At 42.8% G+C, this 23,928-nt stretch overlaps 3 protein-coding genes across 6 annotated transcripts in view; 2 read left to right on the top strand and 1 right to left on the bottom strand.

The window, feature by feature from the left end:
* Nucleotides 1-1,880: 1,880 nt before the first annotated feature.
* Nucleotides 1,881-23,831, bottom strand: LOC111865060 (neuromedin-B receptor). 4 transcript variants are annotated; one of them, XM_033751671.1, is made up of 5 exons: nucleotides 23,625-23,831; nucleotides 22,977-23,230; nucleotides 21,729-22,003; nucleotides 6,930-7,124; nucleotides 1,881-5,802 (listed from the first exon to the last, which is right to left on the bottom strand). In XM_033751671.1, the coding sequence occupies exons 4-5, from the start codon at nucleotides 6,999-7,001 to the stop codon at nucleotides 4,279-4,281; spliced, it is 1,596 nt and encodes a 531-aa protein (XP_033607562.1). In that variant the 5' UTR covers nucleotides 7,002-7,124; nucleotides 21,729-22,003; nucleotides 22,977-23,230; nucleotides 23,625-23,831; the 3' UTR covers nucleotides 1,881-4,278. The 4 variants fall into 4 exon arrangements, with proteins under 4 accessions (XP_033607562.1, XP_023708563.1, XP_023708565.1 ...); XM_033751672.1 differs by lacking the exons at nucleotides 1,881-5,802; nucleotides 6,930-7,124 and adding an exon at nucleotides 15,009-15,089; XM_023852795.2 differs by lacking the exons at nucleotides 21,729-22,003; nucleotides 22,977-23,230; nucleotides 23,625-23,831 and adding an exon at nucleotides 9,259-9,557.
* The window catches only part of LOC111865059 (probable glutamate receptor), a 49,860-nt gene continuing 31,684 nt past the window's right edge, over nucleotides 5,753-23,928 (top strand). Inside the window, exon 1 of the mRNA XM_033751668.1 lies at nucleotides 5,753-5,826. Coding sequence (XP_033607559.1) covers nucleotides 5,817-5,826 — 10 coding nt within the window. The 5' untranslated portion in view covers nucleotides 5,753-5,816. The remainder of the gene's footprint in view (nucleotides 5,827-23,928) is intronic.
* On the top strand, nucleotides 15,043-19,057 carry LOC111865066 (neuromedin-B receptor). Its single transcript, XM_033751670.1, has 2 exons — nucleotides 15,043-15,131; nucleotides 17,335-19,057. The coding sequence occupies exons 1-2, from the start codon at nucleotides 15,099-15,101 to the stop codon at nucleotides 18,964-18,966; spliced, it is 1,665 nt and encodes a 554-aa protein (XP_033607561.1). The 5' UTR covers nucleotides 15,043-15,098; the 3' UTR covers nucleotides 18,967-19,057.

The following is a 23,928-nucleotide window of genomic DNA, read 5'->3' as shown; positions in this document are numbered from 1 at the left end:
TTTGAAGGGCAAAAAGTTGTGACGCGTTTTCCGTCCTCCTCTCTCTCGCACTTTGGAGCGCAGGGCTGATTCCTCAGTTTGACCATTTGCAGACTGCAGGACTCCTTGGACGGGTGATCAGCTCGTCGCAGTGTCTCTACTTATACACAGGACAACACAAAGACAGAGAAACGCACACATACACAAAACGTCCATGCCCTGGGTGGGTTTCCAAGCTAGCGAAGACAGTTCATGCCTTAGACCGCTCTGCTAACCTGACCGGCAACGCGGTTGAGTCTGATATTTATCAATATTTCGGAGGAACATCTTACATCTATCTTCTGCCCTGAGGATTGTGGCAGCAATGCCCTCCGAAATGTTGGTATAGCATACCAGACTATATTCATCACGTGGAAACCTTAAGTCTGACTTGAATTACAGGGTTTGTAACAGAAATCATATTGAACAAATTTCGAAATGCGAAAGGCTGTGTCAATCAACATGTCCAGAAATGCAAAGAAACAGAATTCCGAAACTGCTAAACGGTTACGAACCGCGTGGATTAAGGAATCTGAGAAGACCTTTGAAGAGGTAACCGTACAGACAGAGCATGAACGGGTCAACAAATGGTCTGAGCCATCCAATGATGGATGATGAGGATTATGAGCGTGTGCACTGCGATGGTGCTGTTTTTTGATTGCTGTTTACAAGAGATTTGTTTTTTAATATAATAACAGCGACCATCAGCTTTTAAAGAAAAAATATTTTTTTTATTGCTAGAGGGGTGTTACTAAGTCCCTTGTACTGCGGCCACTTCTGGCCTACTGTACCAGCCCCAGATGATAGGTGAGGATGATTGTGGGGCAATTGGTGGAATGAAGATTGGCAGGGGAAACCGAAGTGCTCGGAGAAAACCTGCCCCAGCGCCACTTTGTCCACCACAAATCCCACTTGACCAGACCCGGCATTGAACCTGGGCCGCCGCGGTGGGAAGCCAGCGACTAACTGCTTGAGCTATGGCGCGGTCGTGAAGGACTACGTTGTAAGTAATTTATTATAAGCTAACAGGAAAGAAACAAGGGATTCAAAATTTCATAGGAGAGAATATTTGAAACTCTGTCACAACCTGAACTGGAGACAGAATTTCGAATTTCGACTACAATAAAGAGGACACGATGAAAGAATAGGATTGTGGTCTTCCAACATGTGGCCCCGTGTAGTTTCCTCTTGTGATTTCTTTTACGACATGTCTGTATCTAGACGATATAGCGTCGAATGCTAGGATGACTGATGAATAATGAATTGGAAAGGATTCGGAAGGAAGATGTTGCTTAAACGAGATGCTGTCTCGGAATTTGTCTGACTGAGAGGCATGCTACGAAAGATCTGTCAGAAGAGTTGGTGGTGTCTCGACCGGTGTCCGAACCGAGCACTTACAGAATACAAGTCTACAGTGTTACAGTTACACCAGCCTGCTCGGTGAAGCCGTATATTCTGATAGATATGCACCGACCTTTCGGAGGAATAGGGTATTTACACCTTCAGGACAGGATGAATGATTTTTGGGAAGTATAAACGTCAGTAATAATTTTAAGGGATATTATTTATAATCCACCATTTAACAATATGTCTAATTTGTTTTTCACAATAGGGAATAACAAAGATAAGGTGTCCATATGCACATGACTATCATTTTAAAAGATATAGCTGTTTTTTTTCACTTTAATTGTTTCTTGCATCCTGTTGTGTATTTAATCAATATTAGAGTCAATTTCGCCGACTACACAACACGTTTTTATTATTATCACACTACATGTTTCAGTGTACAGTTGTTCGTACACCTGAGGATGACCTCTTGAGGTCGAAACATGTAGTGTGATAATAAAATAAATCGTGTTTTGTAGTCGGTGAAATTGACTCTAATATTATTTTTTTTTTCATTTTACATTCTAACTATAGTACATAACAAGATATTCAGAAGACACGTGCCGATATTTCAAAGTGATGCCAACTAGTAACCAAAATATGACACAAAAACTGAACGTACGATACAGGCTTCCACTTAGCATCAGTTAAGTTTCACTTGTGTCCTACTTGCGCTGGGGCAAATTTCAGGACGACATCCTCTCAGCCAAATCACAGAGTATTTCTCGCGGCACATGTACAGCAGCTGTCGCAATCATGTGCCTAAACACTTCACAGCTCTCTACATGTCCAACGGCTCCAAAACTGCCCCAGGGAAGTCAATTCGGGAGCACTACATGTGGGGACCTTGGAGGTTACAAAATCCAGCAACTTGGAACGTTTAAAGGCACCATCTTCTGGCATACGAATGCTGTGTTTCTTGCAGAAGTTTGCAGACGTTTCAAAGGAAATTACTGTATCCATTTTCAGGGTCGAAAATAAGCCGAACAAGCAGCAACCAGCAAGCAGCAAGCAGCAAGCAACAAGCAACTTTTTGTTTGGATTATTTTTCGACATTGCAAATGGGGGAAATATGTTCTTCTGATACGTCGGTAAACTGCTGCCATAGTACATAAGCTTCGCACACCAATGTGCAGCAATCTTTATAGTTACCGGTGTGAAACCTGAAGGAAAATTGCCAAAGGCGACGATGCAGTATCCTGTTAGAAAAGATCAATTTTCTTTTTTTCCGATTGTGGTAAAGCGAACATTTCCAACATATCCAGTTAAGTCGACACCGTAACGGTAGCATCTGAAGAAGACAAAGATATAGTTGAGACGAAATATCGTCTAGATATCTGCCACAGTACACACTGGAAATATGTGTAACATTACAGGGCAAGTCCTAAGTGGGTGTCGTAATTTCTTGTTTTGTTCCATTCTTTTTGTGACATAGCTATTAAAATATAACACTTTGAATCACTGACTATATTTTCCAGATAACCTATACTCTTTTAAAAGTTCCAAATTTATTAACATAAAATTGACAATCATTATATAATAACTGAACAAAAGTTCTATGTTCTTATTTCAATTTAATGTCTTACAACTTCTCTTAAAGTATTGCAAATCTATGATAAGCACATTTTTACATTTCGCAACTGATATACTTCTGGTGTCGTTATTATAGGGAAATTAGTTTCTCTTTCTGGTCACATGACAAATTAAGGCTGCTGGTGATATTAAAAAATTCCTAAAATGTATATTGATTACAAACTTACGTATTTATCACTTCGAAATACTATCGCAGTTTCACAATTACTTTCAGATATATTTCTGAACAACATACCGTTGAAAAAAATGTTAAAATATACTCACTTATATCAGTTGTAATTTTAAATACATGTTTTCGAAGACATGCGTTATATTCACAATTTTGAGCTAAACATGGTAGTTTTAACATAATAAATCTACAATTTATTTAAAAAAAACACTGATGCCAGCTTACCCTGACTATTACCGAGGGTGTGTGTCAAGTCTGTGTTGCTACGAACATCCACTTAAACTCTATCTAACAATTTACACAGTTATGGAAGGCTTACTGCATGTACTATGATCAATTTTTTCTCTATAAATAGAAGAAACACCCTCTCCAAGTCAGCTGCAACGAGTTCACGGGAACGCCGATGGAAGCGCCACTTGACGATTGGCCTGTGTTGACGGTCAACGCGCATTCACACCGCACTTTGCAATTAAGTCATATAAGCAACTCTAGTTTAGGCCAAAGATTACTTTAGTAAAACAACTGGGAGGTGTGCGGTGATTTGTGGGGCTTCAGCTTTGCACACGAGTTCGGCTATGTATTAGAACAAGGATAATTTCGCAGTCAGTTACCTTACGACATAGAAAGAAAGAACGCAAAAATATATGTCCTGTAATAGCTTTCCTTTCGTATCCAGACAGGCTTAGATTGGTATCCAACTGTGAATAAAAGGCAAAAATTCTCTTATAAGAATAGAAAATTAAAATTGAAAGAGGAAATAAGGGGCATATTTCAGCCCCATTTTCATGTGAAATAAGATATATACATAATGAGATTCGAGAGAAGAGAAATTCTATATCATCAAAATTGGAACATTTCAGACCATACTATATCATTTTTATACAGCAGCGGAAGTAGGCAACATTAAAGAGAATATTTTATAAATATTTAAATAAATATGAAAACGATAAAACAAAGAATATAAATTCAGCATACTTATATTGATAATCAACAAATACAATCCCCCCAAAAATGAATGCCCAAATGTTGAGAAACATAAAATTCAATGAAACTGAAACAATTCAGATCCCTCACTTCCACTTCTATTGTTTAAATAAGTGACATGTTTCACATCAGTCCCTTCCGCTACAGCAACAGAAACATACATACTTATTGAAGGAACGTCTGAAGTCTCTATTAGCAACATAGAGTGCTATCGGGTTGACAAATGAGTTAAACCAGACAAAAAGCCAGGAAATCAAAAACGGGTGATCTTCAGGCTGCTCCCCTATGTAGGGGGGTATGAAGGGAAGACAACAATATGGAACGTAGCTGACAGCTGAGACCACTATCAGGGCCACTAACGTGTTAGCATTCCTCGAACGGAAACTTCTCTCTGTCTCGTGACCACTGGATCCACAATGAACATTCTGCACACATGATCCCAGTTGTAAAGACGTCCCCACAGAAAACAGCGTGGAAAAGCAAAGTGGGAACGCGCAGTAAGTAACCAGAACATATAGTGACACTGTGTAATACTCGTCCATCACGGAGATTAATGGTATTGCAGCTACAGACGCAAGCAAAAGGGCTGTAATTGCATGGGCGTGGGGGCTGTATCGTCTCAATATTTTCCAACCGGAATTACGACGATTGTTGACCGGAAGTACTGTCAGGTATACATGGCAGCTGAACATCATCACAGAATATATATTGAGACCTACTATCACATAGAAAACGTAAGTAACTGACAGAGGAGAGTGTATAGAATGTACTAGGAAAATGTCAATTGGAGGGTTATGGAGAATGAGATTCAGAATATCAGCAACTGCAATGTTTATAATGATTAATGTACTGCCTTTACGCATTTCTTCACGTCTTATGAATATTCTGATGAGGATGCAATTTAAAATAAATCCTGTGATATAAATCGAAGAAAGTATTACAACACCGGGAGCTCCACCAACTTGTTTAATTGGAATTCCAAAATATGTATCAACCTGCTTTGACGTCAAGGCAGTGGGCAAATACTCAAATTCAGTCCGTTTGTCAAGGTGAAAGTCACAGTTATTAATATCTACAAATGTTTGAACCCAGTGATGTATCGAACGATCTGTCACATTTACGCACATGAAAATATCACTAATATGCTTCAAATCAGTGATGAATTGTTCACCAGTTTTCTGAGCTTCGGCTTCAGTGAGTCCACACGTGTCATTGCAGCCGGGATTACTATATCTGAATATCAAAACATCGCGATATCTGGCAACCGAACATACGAAACAGTCACACTCGTTGAGGTCTTCATGTGTCCGAACTGAGATCGAATCTAATTCTGATCTGTCTGTAAGATTGTTACTTTCAGTTTTGTCCACATCCTGGTGACCCATTTCTATAACACTCACTATACACTTGGCGATTTCTAAGCTGTCCGTTCTTCTATCCTCTGTCCCATTGGTGGAAGATCCGTTATCGTACTTCTGAGCGTTATTGACTAAACACTGAGCGATCCTCATGGCTTCCTCGTACAAGGCGTGTCTGTTTTGCTTCTGTACATCGTGCCAACATGTGTCGGGTATATTTATGATGTTACAGGTTATGTTTGAGCGTACGTGTGGCAGGACAATCAGCAGAAACCAGAGGAAGTTGTTCAACATCTGTAAGGATACCAATGAAGGAAGGTAGACATACTCGTATATATAAATGTTCATTTACTTGATTATTTATTTTTGTTTTATCACTTTGTATGCAATAGTGACTCTGATTTTGACAGAGTAGGTGGATAAACTTAAAGAGTTTATCCAAAATGATAAAATATTATTAGCTTTTTGAAGCCTGAAATTCATCTTAATAATATTTCCGAAAATAATTTCATACCTCACAGAAAACAGAACGTGTTTTCCTTACAGCGACTATTATGTTAATGATGTTTAGAGAAATAATTGCTGTTTGTTCGAAAAATCATATTAAACACATAAATGACATAAATGGTGCATATAGTTACTATAGGATTCTGACGATGGTGTAGAACACACAGAGATATTGGGTTTTCAGACTTTATCCATCGTCCTGGTTTTAAGATAACTAAAAAAAACACGACGTTTCGGAAACAGATCCTGTTTCCGAAACGTCGTGTTTTTCTTAGTTATCTTAAAACCAGGACGATGGATAAAGTCCGAAAACCCAATATCTCTGTGTGGTGCATATAGTTTTCACTATTATTTAAAGGGATTGAAATCATCATTTCACTTTGTCTTAAACTTTCTTTCCTTTAGTCATCTGTCAGTGCAAGTGCGATAGACAGAAACAAGTCACGTTTATTCTTGTTTCCTCTCCACTGTGTTACGGCCAGAATGTGGATCTTCATCCACTAGTAAATATAAAATTTGATATATTCTGCTGCTGGCGAAAATTGAGGTTATTAAAATAGCCCGAATTCACTTAACTTTAAAGACCAAATTCGGCGACTTATCCTTACACTGTTTAGATATGATCTTATAACTGCGTAAGTTATATGTATGTATGTAATATATATTTTATCTATCTATCTATCTATCTATCTATCTGTTTATGTATATATACCTGTCTGTTTATGTATATATACCTATCTATCTATATATATACCTATCCAGCCACAGCAACTCATCGGCCCAAGCAACTACATCATTAATATTCACAAAATTACAACCATGCCTCTTGTCTGTGACATTGCCTGGGATGGTGTCCGTGAAGACAGCCACACCCAGTCGAATAAAATCAAGTGATATCACTTACTGAAACTCACCCAGATCCGTTTGGATAACATCACAGCATCTTTAATGCGGTCCATCTCGTGACACACTTCCTCGCAGAACATTGCGCACTGTCACCCCCCCTTCCACCCGTCCTCTTTCACTACGTCGGCGTCGGGGTCCATCGATCTACAAGCCTTCGCCCCTCCCCCCGGGGTTGGTCTTTCAGCACCGCATAAACTGATGCTCTAAGCGAGAAAAGTGCAGAGAAATAAATACGGGGCCCGTAACTTTGTGTATTCAAGTATTTTATTAATTTACGTGTATTTGTGAGATTTTAAGTTCTGACGGCGGTGCCTGTGAAGACTGATCTTTTCTGCAATATGTTACCATGTAGTCTGGCCTACATGTACCACCGTTTCGGAGGAATGTACTGCATCCATCTTCAGTGTTTCCCGGATATTCTGTCGCGAACGTTCCTCCGAAATGCTATTAAACATCTATCGCTTTGGATATTGTCGCATATCTTCCAACATATTTCTCTCATCTCAACAGCTTCAATATCGGCTCTAGAGTCCGCCCAGCCTCCCATCTGGGAGATAATGAGGGCTTTCTCTCAGGGGATAAAGCTCAGCATTCACCCCCATCAGGCGTACTTAACGGCACCATCAGGATCTCTACTCTATAGTATCGAATGGTAGAATGACTGACGAATTGGGAAAGCTGTGGGAAGAAGTGATCATGGCCTAATTTGAGGCACCATCCTGGCGTACGTCTGGAGGAACTGAATTAAACCATAAAAATCTCAGTCGGTACAACCGGTTTCCAGCTGAGATTCGAACCAAGCACCTACTGCTTCTTGGTGAAGGTGAAGAGTGTATAGAGCTGTATCTCATGTTACCATGCGTCTTCATTTCGTTGAATTTAATTAAGAGCATGTGCAACTTTACCTTTGCCGTTAATAAAAGTAAATAATTATGGAATGGGAAATGAATCGTTCCTTCAAACAGCTGGGAATAGCAACTTGCCCCTGATGTTCCATTTCCTGCCGCACGCTGTTACACTCAAACGAGAGTCACGTGCTACATCGATTATGCAGTGACGTCACACAGCTTTAAGCGCCGTGTTCCTGCAATGTTGGTAATTTCAGGTCGTGTTCTTAAGCTTCGCCTCCAGGTTGTAAATGAGAAGTACGGCGAGAAATAGGAGGGCAGTGGTTGCAACTGCACTAAGAGAGGAATACAGACAAAACGTGACGAATGACGTAACTAATATAAATAGTATGTAGGATATTTTTATCGCCTTACTACGTGATACGCAGCGGCGCTTTCAGACGTAGTGGCGGCCATGTCGGTGGGTGGGTAGGAGCATGCAAACACCTCGCGTACGGCGAAATGTTAGTACTCGTGTGACAAGCGCCGTCTGTTAATGCATAAGTCGGATCCACCCTAACTTTTTGCCTTTCTACATTTTCATGGTCGGATTTCGAATCTCGGTAGGGTCAATAATTTTCTCTTCTCCACGTCGTCCAGACCGGCTCTGGGGCCCACTCAGCCTGCATTCCAATTAGTACCGGGGGCTCTTTCCCCGGAGGAAAGCGACCGGGTCGTGAAGCTGACAACTCACCTCCAACTAGTACCGAGGTCAAGAAAACATGGATCTATACATCCACTCCCCCATACGCCTTCGTGGCGTAGTACTTAATTAGTTAAGCACAGGGACAGCTTTACATTACCTCTGTATTTTTAGTCTTGTCCTTACAGCACGGAACCGCAAAAGCTCAGTCATTATAGTGACGGGCTACGGGCTGAAAGGCTGAGGTTCAATTCCAGACAGGTGCAAGAAATTTTTCTCTACTCCACAGCAACGAGATGGGTTCCGGGACCCAACTAACCTCCTATCCAATTGGCGCAAAGCGGTCGGGGCGTGAAGTTGGCCATTCAGCTCCATCTTATTGAAGGGTTCAAGAATTGTGGAGTATACCTCCACTCACCCCTACGTATTATTATCATGGTGCTTAATTAATCAGGCACAAGGACAACTTTACTTTTACTTGTGTCTTCGTTGCAGTGAAGTGTAGCTGATTGCTGATACCAGTGACACAGGAAAGTCTGTTCGCGTCTCGGAACAAAGGCAACTGCGCCTAACTGGACGGTAAGCTATGAAGTTGTGTGGGGTGGGGGGAGTGAAGCTCCTCGTATTCTTAAACTCGACTATGAATCGAGAAGAGTGGTCAGCTTCACGGGCCGGCCGTTTTGTCCCTGGGCAAAGAACGACAGCAACCCAGTTACTTCTGCTTCCAGGCGTAGAACTGTGGCCTGCTGCGTCGAATGACAAGGCCGTGAACTTGAAAGAAAGTGAAAGGAAGCGGTCGTAGCCTACCTTACTACCTCGGCATTCATCGAGGTACTGCTCCTCTACCGCGTAACATCTGTTCACAATCACAAGCTAAGGCTGAGTTGTATCGGGGATTTCGTGGGGAATTCTCTCTGTAACTGCTAATCAGACCAGAACTCGCATAGAACTGGAGCGTTACCGCTAAGCGGCGCTGACTCCGCAACAAACACTCACGTGGTACTTCCAGGAAACGCTCGTAAACAGCTCTTATCAAGTAACCTTGATATCGCAACTGTGACGGGCACATCCGCTTCAGCCAGGCTGTTCCACCTTTCGAGGCCCATGTCATCGGACCCATAGGAGATACTGATACTGTTTTCCTGTCTCATGCTTCTTTTCATTTTCTGCTTCCTTCTTCAAATTTTTTCTTTTCCCGTTTCCTTCCTACGTCTTCTACATTTTCCGTTACCCTCTTTTTTCTTCGCTTCTTACGCTTTGTCTTTCTGCTCCCACACTTCCCTTTTCTCCTTCACTTTAATCCTCCTCTTCCTCCTCTTTTCAATTCTCATCTCTTTTCTTCTCGTGTTCCTTCATCTTCTCTGTCTCCCCTCTTTCGTTGTTCCTTTACTTCCATTTATTGTCTACTTCCTTCACATCCCCTTATTTCTCCTTCTTCCTGTTTTGAAATGCAGATTGTTGATCAAAGGTCTAAGGGGGCCCATACACGTACGAGTCTGGCTCGGCTCGGGTTCCAATGACCCAAACTCGTCCGTGTGTGTGTGTCGCCACGCTCATACGTGTGTGGTGAAATTAATCCGAGCCCGGCTCCTCGCCGAGCCGGACTCGTACGTATATGGGCCGCCTAAAATCCTTATGGTTTGTTTTGCTGGTCGCGGGTTTGAACCCTGTCTGGGTCATAACGCTGCCAATTATTATTTTTTTTTTTTTTCCAATACTCGGTATAGATTTTTGTAATGGACTGTAGGGCTCAGACATGTCAGACGTGAGGAATTGCCCGCAATATTTTTGGGACGTGATTCATGAGGGGAAAACCAGGACTCGCTCCGGCAGCAAAAGGTGACATAAAACAATTATAAGAATGACAAGTACTTGCGGGGGGTAAGTAATTTTCTGGAAGTCGAGGGAAGCCTGTGTCGTGGAACGCGTAATCTAGAAGCCAGGAACAGCGCGTTTCGAAGTGGAAGATTAGAAAATAAAAGCGAACCGACACGACAAAGCGTTTTCCTACTCACAGCAGATTCTGATCAGGCTGATGTTGCTTTACAGTTTCGAGAACTTAAAACAAGAATTTATTCTCGAGTCCTACAAATCTCGGCAATATGCAGTTTCGGTGAGTGTGAAGTCATGTGATTCTCAACAATGCTGTTAGCGTGACAGGGTACTGCAATCGAAATTCGTGAATTTGTGTCACATCTGTGGAGTGGAAGGTATTTGAGATGTTTAAATTTTTTAAGCCTTTAATCCACGCAACGCTAAAATCGCGATTATACCATTCAGAGTACTTGTATGTATTCATTTCTGTTCTGAAGCTGTAAAGGTGAGGTAAAGTTGGCACTGTGCTTAACTAATAAAACAGGAGGCCACGAAGGCGTATGGTGGAGTGGATGAATTGATCCACATTTTCTTGATCTCGGCACTAGTTGTAGGTGAATTGTCATACACCAGGGGAATGAGCCACCGGTACCCATTGGATAGGACGTTGTGTGCACCCCAGAGCCCCAGACGATGTGGAGAAGAGAAAATTTTTGACCCAACCGGTACCGAACTCCGACCCCTCGGTCGTCCAGCCCGTAGCTAGTCTCTATACCGACAACGCTCATGTTCGTTATTTAAAGTTCTATTATAAGATGAAACTGACTGTGCGTTACTATGGCAACACACAAAGCGAAGAAGCAGTGTTTAAAATCCCGATGTAGAAAAAGTTAATCGGCTGCTTAAAATTATACCCATGCTGGAAACATTGGAAACAGTACCATTTGATATGCTAATGATCAAAGCATTGTGAAGAAGCCAGGCCTTTCGGAAGAAACGAAGAAAACGTTTTAATAAAGAGAATATCTGTGACTTGTACTGTAATGTAATGTAGATACACGTGTATCTTTTTGCATAACTATTCGTGTAGGAGCCATAGGAGCAAGAGGTATAACCATGAGCTGTACAAACTATTTAATGAACCAGACATTATTGGATTTATAAAGGTGAAAAGGTTTGAATGGGCTGGACAGATAATACGTGCCGGCGAGAATAGAACCATCAAGAAAATGCTTAATACTAAACCAGAAGGAAATAGGAGAGTGGGAAGACCAAGGTTAAGATGGGAAGAATGTGTGTGGCAGGACATAAGAATTTTGGGCATAAAGAACTGGAGGAATGTAGCATCGAATAGAGAAGAATGGCGAGCAATCCTGAGGAAGGCCAGGGCTCACAAAGGGCTGTCGTGCCAATGGTGATGATGATGATGATGATAGGAGCCATAGGAGCCATAGATTTCGGACATTGAATAATGCTGGAACTACAAAACTGTAAGGAAGAAACGCGAACAATTTTTTTCTCCAGGTAGAAACAATGCAAATATATCCCCTACGGAGATGGAGGGCAATCCCTTTCGAAGTGGACCTAGGGTTTGACGCCATAATGAACAGCGTCTGTTGGTGAGTGCTGGCGTCGGTTGAATTACTGTTCTTACGGGTGCAACGTCGAATGATCTCAAGTACTCATGCTGTAATCGAGAAAACATCTGGACACCACCGTGGAGGAAAACCATGAAGGCAATGTCCCGGCCGAGATTCGAACCGAACACCTCCATATTTAACGTTAGGCTTTGTTTCTGAATTACATCTCGAGATTCATAAAACGTTACAAGAAAACTGTAAAAGGTAAGGTTGTCCACGCATTTAAACTGTCACTTCATGAAGACGTGAGGAAGGGGCGTGAACATAAAGCTGCATTCTCTCTTATTTGTTGACATTATAGGTGAGTGGTTAGGTTCACGCCCCAGCCACTTTACCTCCAGGGAACTGTCTCCCAGTTCCCGTTGGATAGGAGGTCGTGTGGGCCCCAGAGCCAGTCTGGACTCTGCGGAGAATGAAAAATTTTTTGCTCACGCAGGGAATCGAACCAAAATTCCTCAGAAGTTCAACGCCGTATTCCGGCATTACACCGACTAAGATATCTGTGTGTCTGACACAGTCGCTAAAATATTTAGTAGGGGTAGAGGGTAGATGTCCCGCACAGTTTACTCCTCTTTTCATATTCTTATAGTCGGGATTGCATTTTGGTCACTATAAAGCCGTGAGTTTGAATTGCTGAGGAATGAGGCTGTTGCTATGGAAACAGCGCATTTAAGTCACTGTTGCTCGGACAGTAAAAGTGCGTCTCCTTTCCGCATCAGCTGATTGGCAACCAGCAGGAGTTCGCGTTACCTTGAAGCACGTCCTGAACTTAACGCGATAGCTTCTAGCTGCTCGCACTCTCAGAATCGGACGGGTAAGCAGTGGCAGGACGTGAAACGTAAAGTAAGTGCACCCTTGTCCAACGCGGGAGATAATCCCTCGATAGCTGCGCGTTCGGTGAATCCACATTGTTAATGGGGACAACAGGCGAGAGGAATATTTACATTGTTACATATGCAGAGGGTAAGAAGCCAGGTTGCTTATACAAACACAGAGACAAAAGCTGACCCGTCTTTAGCTCTGTAGACAGCATCAGTATCTTCCATATGCTACTACAGTGTCTGCCAGACCGCGCATAATCGAATCTTACGTTTTCGGCAAATAATTGTTCCCGTTTATACGTGTACGATAGAATACCCGTTAGATGAGGGTTTGATATGTATATAGGGGCACTATGTTACAAGCCGTAAGGTCGCAGGTTGGAGTCCCGATGAGGTGGATTTTTTTTTTCTATTTACCTAATCCTTTCAGCCTCACTATGGCCCTGGGGTTGACTCAGCCTTTTAACGGAAATGAGTACCAGGAATCTTCCTGGTGGTGATAAAGGATGGCAGGGTTGTAAGGCTGACAACCTTGCCGCCATCTGTGAGCCAATTGTCTAGTTAATGTGGGACCCTCAACGTCTCACAACCCTATGGGCCGTCACGGCCTGGTACAGGGATAACATTACCTTTTTTATATGTATCCTCTATATCCTTTGACCAAGTGGGCTGGCATAATGGTCTGGACTTGTGTTCGGGAGGCAATCGGTTCGAACCTTGGCCGGGACACACACAATTCTGTCTGAAGTGCTTCTTGGTTTTCCTGAGTTCCTCCATGAAAATGCCGGCATAGTGCCGCGATTAGGCCTTCTAAATCCATGCCAATTCCTCATTTGCCAGTCGCCTAACCATTCGAATCTATGCTAATATAACGACAACATTCTACAACACTCCCCCCTCCAACACACAAGCGCTCCTTCGAGAGGGGATTCCCACAGCGTCAGTGCAGCTTCTCGCGACGTGAATGCTGCACGTTGTATGGAAAGCAACGGCAGGGAAGCGACGAAACAAATGTTTGCTCTAGCCTCACACGCAGAAAACTCCTCGTGCGTTCAAGGAAAGATTTTTTCAGTGACGCATGTTGAATGTGTGCGTACTGCAAGCCTCGTGTGTCGCGTTGTGTCGTGCTGAAGTAACGTCTGCTCTCCTAGAAATACTGCAACAATATAAATGTGAAATGAATTCAGTGATTCTCAGCAAGAACAAGGCAAAGCAATCAATAACTGAGTGTCAGTATTGTTGGATTCAACAGTAAGTAGATATGTGACAAAGGTACTGAACACACAGGAAACTAAATAGATATTAATTCGTATTTCAAGTCATGACGGTGGTGACTATGAAAAATACTCATCTTATTGGATGTGACGCCGTGTAGTCTGGTTACGTTTCGAAGGAACTTGCTGCCAAGCAACTTTGCTTCTTGGTTGCTTGGCTCACTCACTGACGAGTCCTCTGTGATATGACACCGTTTAATCTGGTAAAATTTTATAGACGTTTACCCTAGTCTTCAGGGTCGAAAAGTAAGCAAAGGAAACAACTCTTCTGGTAAGTCGCGCCTGTCAACTCTTATGGTGAGTCGCGCCGGTTTTCTCACGACTTCTCCAAGTTTTGCAAATCTGGCCTTGAAATTTTCCACACGCGGACCACTCTGCTTGCTCTTTTCTGCATGTATACTTGACTTATACTTTTACCTTGAAGATTATGACAGTACGTTAGCCCGAAATGTTTGTTCACTTCTACTGGATTATACGGCGTCACGGCCGCGCCATAGCTCAAGCGGTTAGTCTCTGGCTTCCCACCGCGGAGGCCCGGGTTCCATCCGGGTCTGGTCAAGTGGGATTTGTGGTGGACAAAGTGGCGCTGGGGCAGGTTTTCTCCGAGTACTTAGGTTTCTCCTGCCAATCTTCATTCCACCAATTGCTCCACAATCACCCTCACCTATCATCTGGGGTTGGTACAATAGGCCAGAAGTGGCCGCAGTACAAGGGGCTTAGTCCCACCCCACTAGCAATACAAAAAATATACGGCGTCACATCCCAGAATATGACTCTCTAAATAAGGATTAATTCCGAACACGTGTGCAGTAACATTTTCAGTTCACCGAAAATGTTCTGGGATCTTATACATAAATATGTTCTGTTACACGCGTTTTATGAGAATTAAAAAAAAATGCTTGTAATGGTTTACAATACCGAAGCAAACTGCAACAAATTCTGTCTCTGTAGGCCTCGAGATGAATGTACTGAAGAAGAAGAGAGGAAATGTGAACCAGAAGGCAAGGATTAAGTGCTGCTCTCTGGTGAGAAGTCTTTTCGTTGTTGAGAGAAATCCCATGGTACCTCCCTGATGAAAGCACTGGAAACTGGAGAAAATGATTTTGTGTAACACATCATTTTATTTTCTGGTTAGTATAGACATTTTATACAAATCTTCAGCCTTGAATAAAAACGTATTTGTCTTCACTTCTTTCGGGAAGTTCACGGGCGCATTTCTGTGAGACAAAAGCGTAGCACAAAAACATATTCTTTTTAACTATTCAAAACATTCGAACATTTTCGTAACAAGCTTATTTTTACGGTGAGTTGTAAGCCCCACGCCCAACCCCCAAATTGGAGGACCACCGCTTGTCGCCTGTCCGCAACTGCTTATTCAATATATTCGCAGGTACCCTTCGTACGTGGAAGGCGTCTCCTCCCGAGGACGCGCCGTGCTGTGGTGACAAGGGACCCACCTAACATGGAATATTCAGAACCCTTTGAAATATATTTCGTTTTGGCTCACGCCCTGTCCATTCCGCTCCAAATTGTTATAATATCAGAGGCACCCCAGTGCCGAGCTTCGGTTGAGGAATTTGCTGCACGTGTCAATGTATGATACACGATATTCCCGGCTCCTCTCATACTTAATAAAGGACATGTAGTGAGGGTGGCAGAATAATTAGACCGAAGAGGGATGGAGTGACAGGAGACTGGAGAAAACTGCATACCAAGGGGCTTCATAGCTTGTACTATTCGCCGACTATTACAATGTTAAATTAAGGAGAAGCCTGCGTGTGGCGGGGAATTGAGCGCACATGTAAAAGTTTTAGCTAACTAAGCACTTAGTCATGAAGGCGAATGGGCGAGTGGATATATAGACCCACGTTTTCTTGACCTCGGCACTAGTTGGAGGTGAGTGGTCAGCTTCACGCCCCGACTGCTTTACCTTCAGGAAAAGAGCCCCCGGTACCCATTGGATGGGATGTTGGGTGGACCCCCAGAGCCGATCTGGACTACGAGGAGAAGTGAAAATTCTTGTCCCCCACCGGGACTCGAACTCCGATCCCTTGGTCGTCCAGCCCGTGGCCGGTCGCTATACGGACTGCGCTCTACCGGCAAAATATATACGCAGTTCTGGTCCGGAAATCTGAGAGGAGGAAACCACTTTGAAGGTGTGCATGGGAGATTGAAACAGACTGGATTGAACTGGCTCAGCATTAGGACCGGTAGCGGGATTTTATGAATACAGCAACGAGCCTTCATAAATCTGTCGGCTAGCTGTCACTGCTAGTTCTTTGTCTTGTTTACTCTTCAACTTGAAGTTTGGGCTGTTTATTCCTCTGAAAAGAAATCTGGATCTCTCCGAACTGGTTTTCTTTTGGGAATTTCTCGACGAGCTGAGCCACTATAAGCATTCCGTTCCACGTAGTCATTTAATTAATTAGTTTGTTAAACCCAATGATTTTTCGGTCAGTTTGTGTAGCATAAAACTTGCCAAAATCTCACATTTGCCGGTGCATCGATATATCGACGTTGATGCCAAAACCGAACGCGACAATACCACAAACGCGTGCTTAGAAAAGAAAGAGGAAAAGAAAAGAAAGAGGAAAAAATAAAGTGCGGGTCGTTACACCCGCGATCTGAACCAGCTAATATTCCTAGAGTTGTGGGGTGTAAGTCAGGAAACCCCACATGTCTGGCTCACCTACGTTATTATGATTACGATATATCGGAAGGTACGAGTGACTTCATGCTTATTGCAATGTTTTGAAACCCCTTCAAATATGACTTGTAATACGTTTGTGATTGCGGTAAGGCATTTCCCACCTACCATTTGATTCAGTTATTTCAAAATCAGGATTGACAAGAAATTCTTGGAAGAACTAGTCACCTACTTTCCTTTGCTACGACACGGACCGCACAGGGAACAAAACAATTAAGGGGGTAACACAAAGGGCAATAACAGGGGACACACACAGAGACACGGACAACAAGGTGATCTTATAAGCCTCCTTTTATTTCATTTTTTGAAAATAAGGAAAGTAGACTAAAAAGAAATGTACCAAATATTATGACTATATATATTTTTTTAAATGTGTTCTTCTATCCTGAATATTGTAGGACGTTCCGTAAAGAAAAAATAAACTGTTTAACCGTAAGTTTCAAGAAAATTCCTGACATCCTCACTCCATCTTTGAACAAAATCCTGATTACATCCATCTTCGTATTTTCTATTTGCTTTAAACTTGACGCAAGTGGGGGTTTCTGCGCGAATCGTTACGTCCTGTGTGAGTCCCCAACGCCACTGACATTGTTAAGTTCAATGACGTAATTGTGTGATGTTTACAGATGCTACACGCAGGTGTGTGGATGGTGTTCGCTGTGAACTTGAGATGTGTTCACACCTTACGTACCATCCGGCAAGATAAGAGTGGCCCATGTGACGTGACTTCAATACAGGTTCCTTGCCGACAACCTGAAAGCAGTGTTAATGTGGAAGAGTTGTACTGGCAAGCTATGAACATCTCACAGTGCATGAACACTCGAGCTCACACACAGATGAATCAAAATGAAGTGGACATACTTGAATCTCTTCAATGCCTGATCAGTGACATGCAGAAAAACATTAGGCGCCGTAACTTTACAGATGCAGGTCGAAGTAGAATGTTCCTGAATACAGTGTTGGGGACATTATCTGGTAATAGCCAGAAGGGTGTTCAAGACTATCAGTGTTTCTATTGCGTTATCTATGAATTAAATTATGTCTTAAATTCAACAATCTACTTCAATGTAAGTGGCAAAGAATCTCTCTCTTTCAATACTTCACAACTTCAAAATTTTGAAATTATTCAAAGGATTTTTACAGTAGTTCTGTACATACAATTATCCCAAAATGGTTCAAGTGTTATGAACAGTATTTTCTTTGACGCAGAAACACTGGAGGACCTTTTCATTACTTTGACAAATAACACGTTAAACACAAGAGAGATAAAAAGAGAAGTTGAGAGAGTTATGAAGGAGAACTCCAAAGAAAAAAGCAACAAATTTAGTGAAGTAAAGAACTGTGGATTTCAGAGTGAATGCAGACTGAGGCCAATATTATGGATCCTGTACACAATTGCTGTCGCCGAAAACGGTCTTCTGATATTTATTTTCATGCGCCATAGCGAGATAAGATCAGACAGAAATATTATAATACTGAACTTGGCTGTCGCCGATGTTTTGGCAGTTCTCTGTAACGCTTCCCTCCAGATAATCTTCATATATGGTGGGACATTTGAAAGTGTAAAAATATATTATCGGATCTTGGATTTATCCCTCGAAGTCTCAACCGGTGTGTGTATATATTCAATTGTAATACTGAGCATTCAGAGATATTTTGCTGTCATTCCGACTTACAAACCCAGAGAATGTGGACTTTCAAGGCGTTTCGACTCAGCACTGTTCGTCTTTGTTCTGTGGAGCGCGGCCTGTGTGCCTCAAATCATAAGCGTAACAACTGACATGAGTGTCCAAGCTTGGGCAATGCGCAATCTAATATTGTACTGCGTGGTGCCAATCGTTGCTATAGCAACGTTTTATTTGATGACTTCCTGGCGGTTGAGGCAAAGTGTCCGAAAGATGCCGGGTGAGGCAGTGAGGCAGGAAACAGCTCGACACGCCCGCGTTAGGAGCTCCAATGTTCTAATTGCACTGATAGCAGTTTTTGTCATCAGTTACACCCCAATACAGTTGTTCAGATTTATAGAACTGTGGTTTTATGGTGGGGGCTACCTCTTCGATTATGTTGACCTCATAGCTTACTCATTGCTATCCCTTAACTCGTGCTTCAATCCGATCGCTCTGTACGTCGCAAGTGGAACTTTCAGACGATATTATAACAAATACATCTGCGTGTGTTGGAAGGACACTGACTTGACCACGTCCAGTTCTAATACAAACATCCAGACTACTGTCAAGACATGCGCACTGCACATTTAAAACTTCTCAACGTCGGCAAGATATGTTGACATGTACAACAATTTAAAGAAATTTAAGGAATGTGGTTGTAAATAAACAGATTTTCATACTATCCTTATTGAATATTCATGTCTGAGTGAAATATCTGTCCCCTTAGGGGCCAAGAGATTTTCTCTTCTCCAGGGCGTCGAGACCGGGACCGGAGCCCACCCAGCCTCCTATCCAATGGGCACCGTGGGTTTTTTCCGCGTGAGAAAAGCGGCTGGGGCGTGAAGCTGACAACCCACCGTCAACGAGTACTGGGGTCAATAATGCGTGGAGATATACATCTATTCTCCCTTACGTTACGTCTTCGTGGCATGGTGTTTAATTAATAAAGCTCACGGGCAACTTTATCTTCTTAAAGGCTCTCTATATTGACTTACAGTTAAAATAATCGAGTGCGGTGAGTCCAGTTGTAACACCAAATTAAATCTCCTCACTTACTCTTCATGCCGCGCCATAGCTCAAGCGGTTAGTCGCTGGCTTCCCATCGCGGCGGCCCGGGTTCGATCCCGCGTCTGGTCAAGTGGGATTTGTGGTGGACAAAGTGGCGCTGGGGCAGGTTTTCTCCGAGTACTTCGGTTTCCACTGCCAATCTTCGTTCCACCAACTGCTCCACAATCACCCTCACCTATCATCTGGGGCTGGGACAATAGGCCAGAAGTGGCCGCAGTACAAGGGACTTAGTCCCACTCTACCAGCAATAAAAAGATACTCTTCATGTCACTACTTGCAGCCAAGTAGTGACCCATTCATCACATTTATTCATACGAGAGAGCCGGGATAGCTCAGTCGGTAAAGCGAGTGGCTACGGGCTGCACTGCAGAGAGATCGGCGTTCGATTGTCGGTAGCAGCACTAAAAGTTTCCCTACGTCGTCCACATCGATTCTGGGGCTCATCCAGGTTGCGGGGGCTCTTTCTATGGAGGTAAAGCGGCCATGGCGTGAAGCTGACCACTTACTTCCAAGTAGTGACGAGCTCAAGATACACATGTCAATATCTCCACTTCCCCCTACGTTTTCGTGGCGTAGTGCCTAACTAGTTCAGCACGCGGGAAAATTTACGTTTACCACTCTACGTCTTGAAGATGCGTGCAATATGACATCTGTTGTGCCTTGTTGCGGTATCATTTTGAGCGGGACGGGTGCCTTAGTGGCTGAATGTAACGGAAACCGATTTTGTTTCAGAACGGCAGGTATGCGTCAATGGAAGCCGTTTGCAAAGTCAGCAAACTGTCTTAATTTTGCGCTATATCGGAAGTCTCTTGTTTGCAAAACCGGAAACGGAAATCCGCGACAAAGACTTGCATTATAAAGTGTAATTTGTGTGTAAATAGTTCCGTGTTATATGTGAGTCCTGGAGAATTATGAAGATTAATTTATTTTCAGTATAGCCTGAAAGAATGCAGTAAGCTTACGATTCATAAAGCAGATTACTAAAACTGGTTTAGAAGTTCCTTTTTGTTACAGATTTTCTGAAAAGCGTAACTGAATGTAGAGGAAAATTATCCATAATTGTTCGTTGTACTATTACCCCTCCTATGTAAACCTGTTTTCTCAAAGCTAAAGTTAATTTTGGTAACATTATACACCTTTTATTTCATAATGTATTGTGACATGTAGACACGTTGCTAGGCAACGACCGCGAAAGAAGCAGCTATACAACAGCCGTTGGTAAGTAACGGCTCCACAAACGAGCACGTTCCCACGGCAATAATGAAACGGTGTTCTCTGTGTGTTTCGTACCTGGATGTTATAAGCAGGACAATTAGTGAGAGTGTCAGTCAGTCAGTCAGTCAGTCAGCCAGTGAGTTAGTTGGTTGCTTGGTGAGTCAATTAGTCAGAGGATACCAGGGGCTCAGCTGTTGTGAAGCTGGTAGCTGAGGCTGGAGACCGCCGTTGGAAGCCGTTACCAAGCAACGGCTAGGGAAGACAGACGACTCTACGTGTGCTGTAGTTACAGTAACCTTTGGAGTGTGTTACTTATTGAGACTGTCGTAGTTATGTGTAGTTACGTATTATAAGTGTTCAAGAAGGGGCACGCGGTAGCGTAGTTGGTTGAGGCACTGCTACAAGCCAGAAGGTCGCGGGTTTGAGTCCCGATGATAAAGTGATGGAATTTTTCAGTTGACCTAATCCTTCCAGCCGCATTATGACCCTGGTGTCGACTCAGTCTCTAACAGAATTGAGTACCACGAATCTACCTATGGGTAGGTGGCAGGCGTGTAAGGCTGACAACCTCACCGCCATCTGTGAGCCGACTATCTAGAAAATGTTGGAGCCTCGACGTCTCACAACCCTATGGACCTCCACGGCCTGTTACATGGATAGCTTTACCTGTTAGCTTTAAGTGTTCAATAATCCTGAGTACCAATCAAAACCTCGTCCATAGTCACTGTATCACATGACAATATTTTATTTTCTATTCCTGAATATCAACATTAAAGTTAGGTGAAGTTGTCCTTGTGCTTACTACAGCACCATGCTATGAAGACATATGGGGGAGTAGAGGTATATCTCCACGCATTCTTAACCTGGGCACTAGATGAAGGTGAGCGTTTAAGTTCACGCATCGGCCGTCTTACCACATTCCCATTGGGTGGGTGGCTGGGCCCTTGGGCTAGTCTGGACGCTGTGCAGAAGAGAAGAATATCTGTTTCTGCCGAGAATCGAACACCAGTTCCTCTGTGAGACAACCCGCAGCCTAGGCTGGTACTGTAGAATAGGACAATGTTCGGTACCTCAGAGACGAGTCTCCCTGTTGCGTGTATCAAGTGCTGGCTGGTGCATGTTAGCAGGTAGGCTTGTAGCTGTACAATGAAACGAATGGCTGACCATCCTCTCCACTACAAGGATGAGAATGGACACCCCTGTGCCAGTTAACAGAAGAACCAAGAGGGGCGACACTGTATTGTGACTGACGCTCTGGAACGCCGTTCCCTCTTCCTGTGGCAGGTTGGTCAGGGTCACACTACAAATTTGACGAAAGATTCCAGACTCTCTGATGGAACGAAATCTTAAAAAAAAAAGAGGAATAAATATTGTGTGTTATTTTGCATTAACATATTTACTGTTGTATTTCGTAATTATCTGATTGATTAAATTGCTGGCTCATTGACTGAACTGTTGATTGGTTGACTGACTTGAAAGTTCCTATCTCCAGCTCCAATTCCCACATGTATCCCTTCCCTTCATCTAGTCTTACAAGTTATGACCCTTGAGGGACACTCTACATAACGATTTCATTGTATTTGGATGGTCAGAGATCAAAAAGTTGTGGAAAACTGCTTGAGAGAGAAATCACGTCCAAGGGTACATTTTCCCGCAATACGGACTGACGACATTGTAACTGACCAAACAAGTTGATGGAGAGGTAAACACTCTAGACTTACAAGTATATTCTGGAAGTCCTCGTTTAGAATCTCGACTGAGCCAGTTCTTCGTGGTTTTCTTCAAACACCACAGGTGAATGTAGGCATGGTAACTAGAATATTCACCAATCGTCTCCTTCCAATTCCTTTCTAATCCATCATGAATATATCATCCTGAGATCCGAGGCTATGTAGTCTCCGCACTGACAACGTGATTATATCACCTACCACAGTGTACTACCGACTGAAGTACTGCCTTTATCCCTACTGTCTTTGGTCGTATCGAAATTCGGATTATCTTTTCACTTTCCATGGAACAGACATTACGACAAGCAATTCCTCGCTTCAGCTATTTACACAGATGATGAAAATAATAGCTGATTGGTAAATTCTGTCCTTCGGACTTTAGAGAACTGGATATGGAAAAGTGTAATCTTGCGATTAAAGAAATTAAGAAAACAGGAACATCAGGAGTTGGCTGTTAACCTTGGGTGGATAAGATATACACCAGAAATGTATCTTAAACATGTTTCGTCTGTCCTGACATTCGTTTAAAATATAATTAATTTTTTTGTCTACTGCGCAGTGGTCAATCAAAGTTGTTGTGACTGTACTTACTTTTGCTTTAATATCAGTCGATATGGGCTGTTCTTGACTGTCGCCATGCCCTTCGTTGAAGAAATGTAAGCATATGGAACAGTCTGTAGTGTACAGATGGGAGCATTAGTCAGGAGGATGTACAGTGGCGACATGTACGCATAGTGTTCATCTTCGCAAGCACGACGCAGACCGTCACTGTTTCTTCTCGGGAGACTACTCATGTCAGGAAATATGGATTCATATAACTTTCGTAAAGGAATTTCAGTTGATTCCTGCACAAAAAAGGAACTGATAGGTTGGTTATTGTACATGGTCATATCAACTGCATAAAACCTGTTATCGGATAGCAGATATCGCGGGCATTTAGTGCTAGTGGCTCGGAGGGGCTTGCACGAACCAATTTTTAATGTCTTAGTTATTATGCTAGCCCCTTGTTCTCGGCACAGAAGATATCGGATGATGCAAGTGACAAAACAACGTCAAACGATAGTCTACTGTTCTATTTTACTTCAAATTATTGTGGAACAAAGTAAAGAATATTGCTTGATGTTGTGGGCCCGTTGTGAACAAATTCACAACACCCCTGAGACATGTAACTAGGTAAAAATTGCTTTCAACTAATTTCATTTAAGGACCAAAAACTGCCAATCATTCGATATATCGTACCTTCATGTTGCTGATTATTGAAGAGTTGGCAAGAACACCAAGCCTGTAGTAACCATTGTTTAGGAACTCTTCGAAGGTTCTGAAGGGCAAAGTGGCATGGCGAGAGGCAATTGACGAAACCAGAGCCCCCGAGAAACTAGCGAACAAAACCACTGACGTCGCATAGGCTGTGAGATGAAGCATGCGGCCCGAGACACTGCGGGATGCTACGTTGGAGCCTGCAGGAAAGGTAGTATGCATGATATGACGTCACCGTAAGCGGTATGGAACTAACAAAACTAACGCCAGAGCTGAACCCTTTCTG

Source organism: Cryptotermes secundus, unplaced genomic scaffold (assembly GCF_002891405.2).
Source record: "Cryptotermes secundus unplaced genomic scaffold, Csec_1.0 scaffold1427, whole genome shotgun sequence".
NCBI lineage: Eukaryota > Metazoa > Arthropoda > Insecta > Blattodea > Kalotermitidae > Cryptotermes > Cryptotermes secundus.
This window is presented reverse-complemented; position numbering and strand designations above follow the sequence as displayed.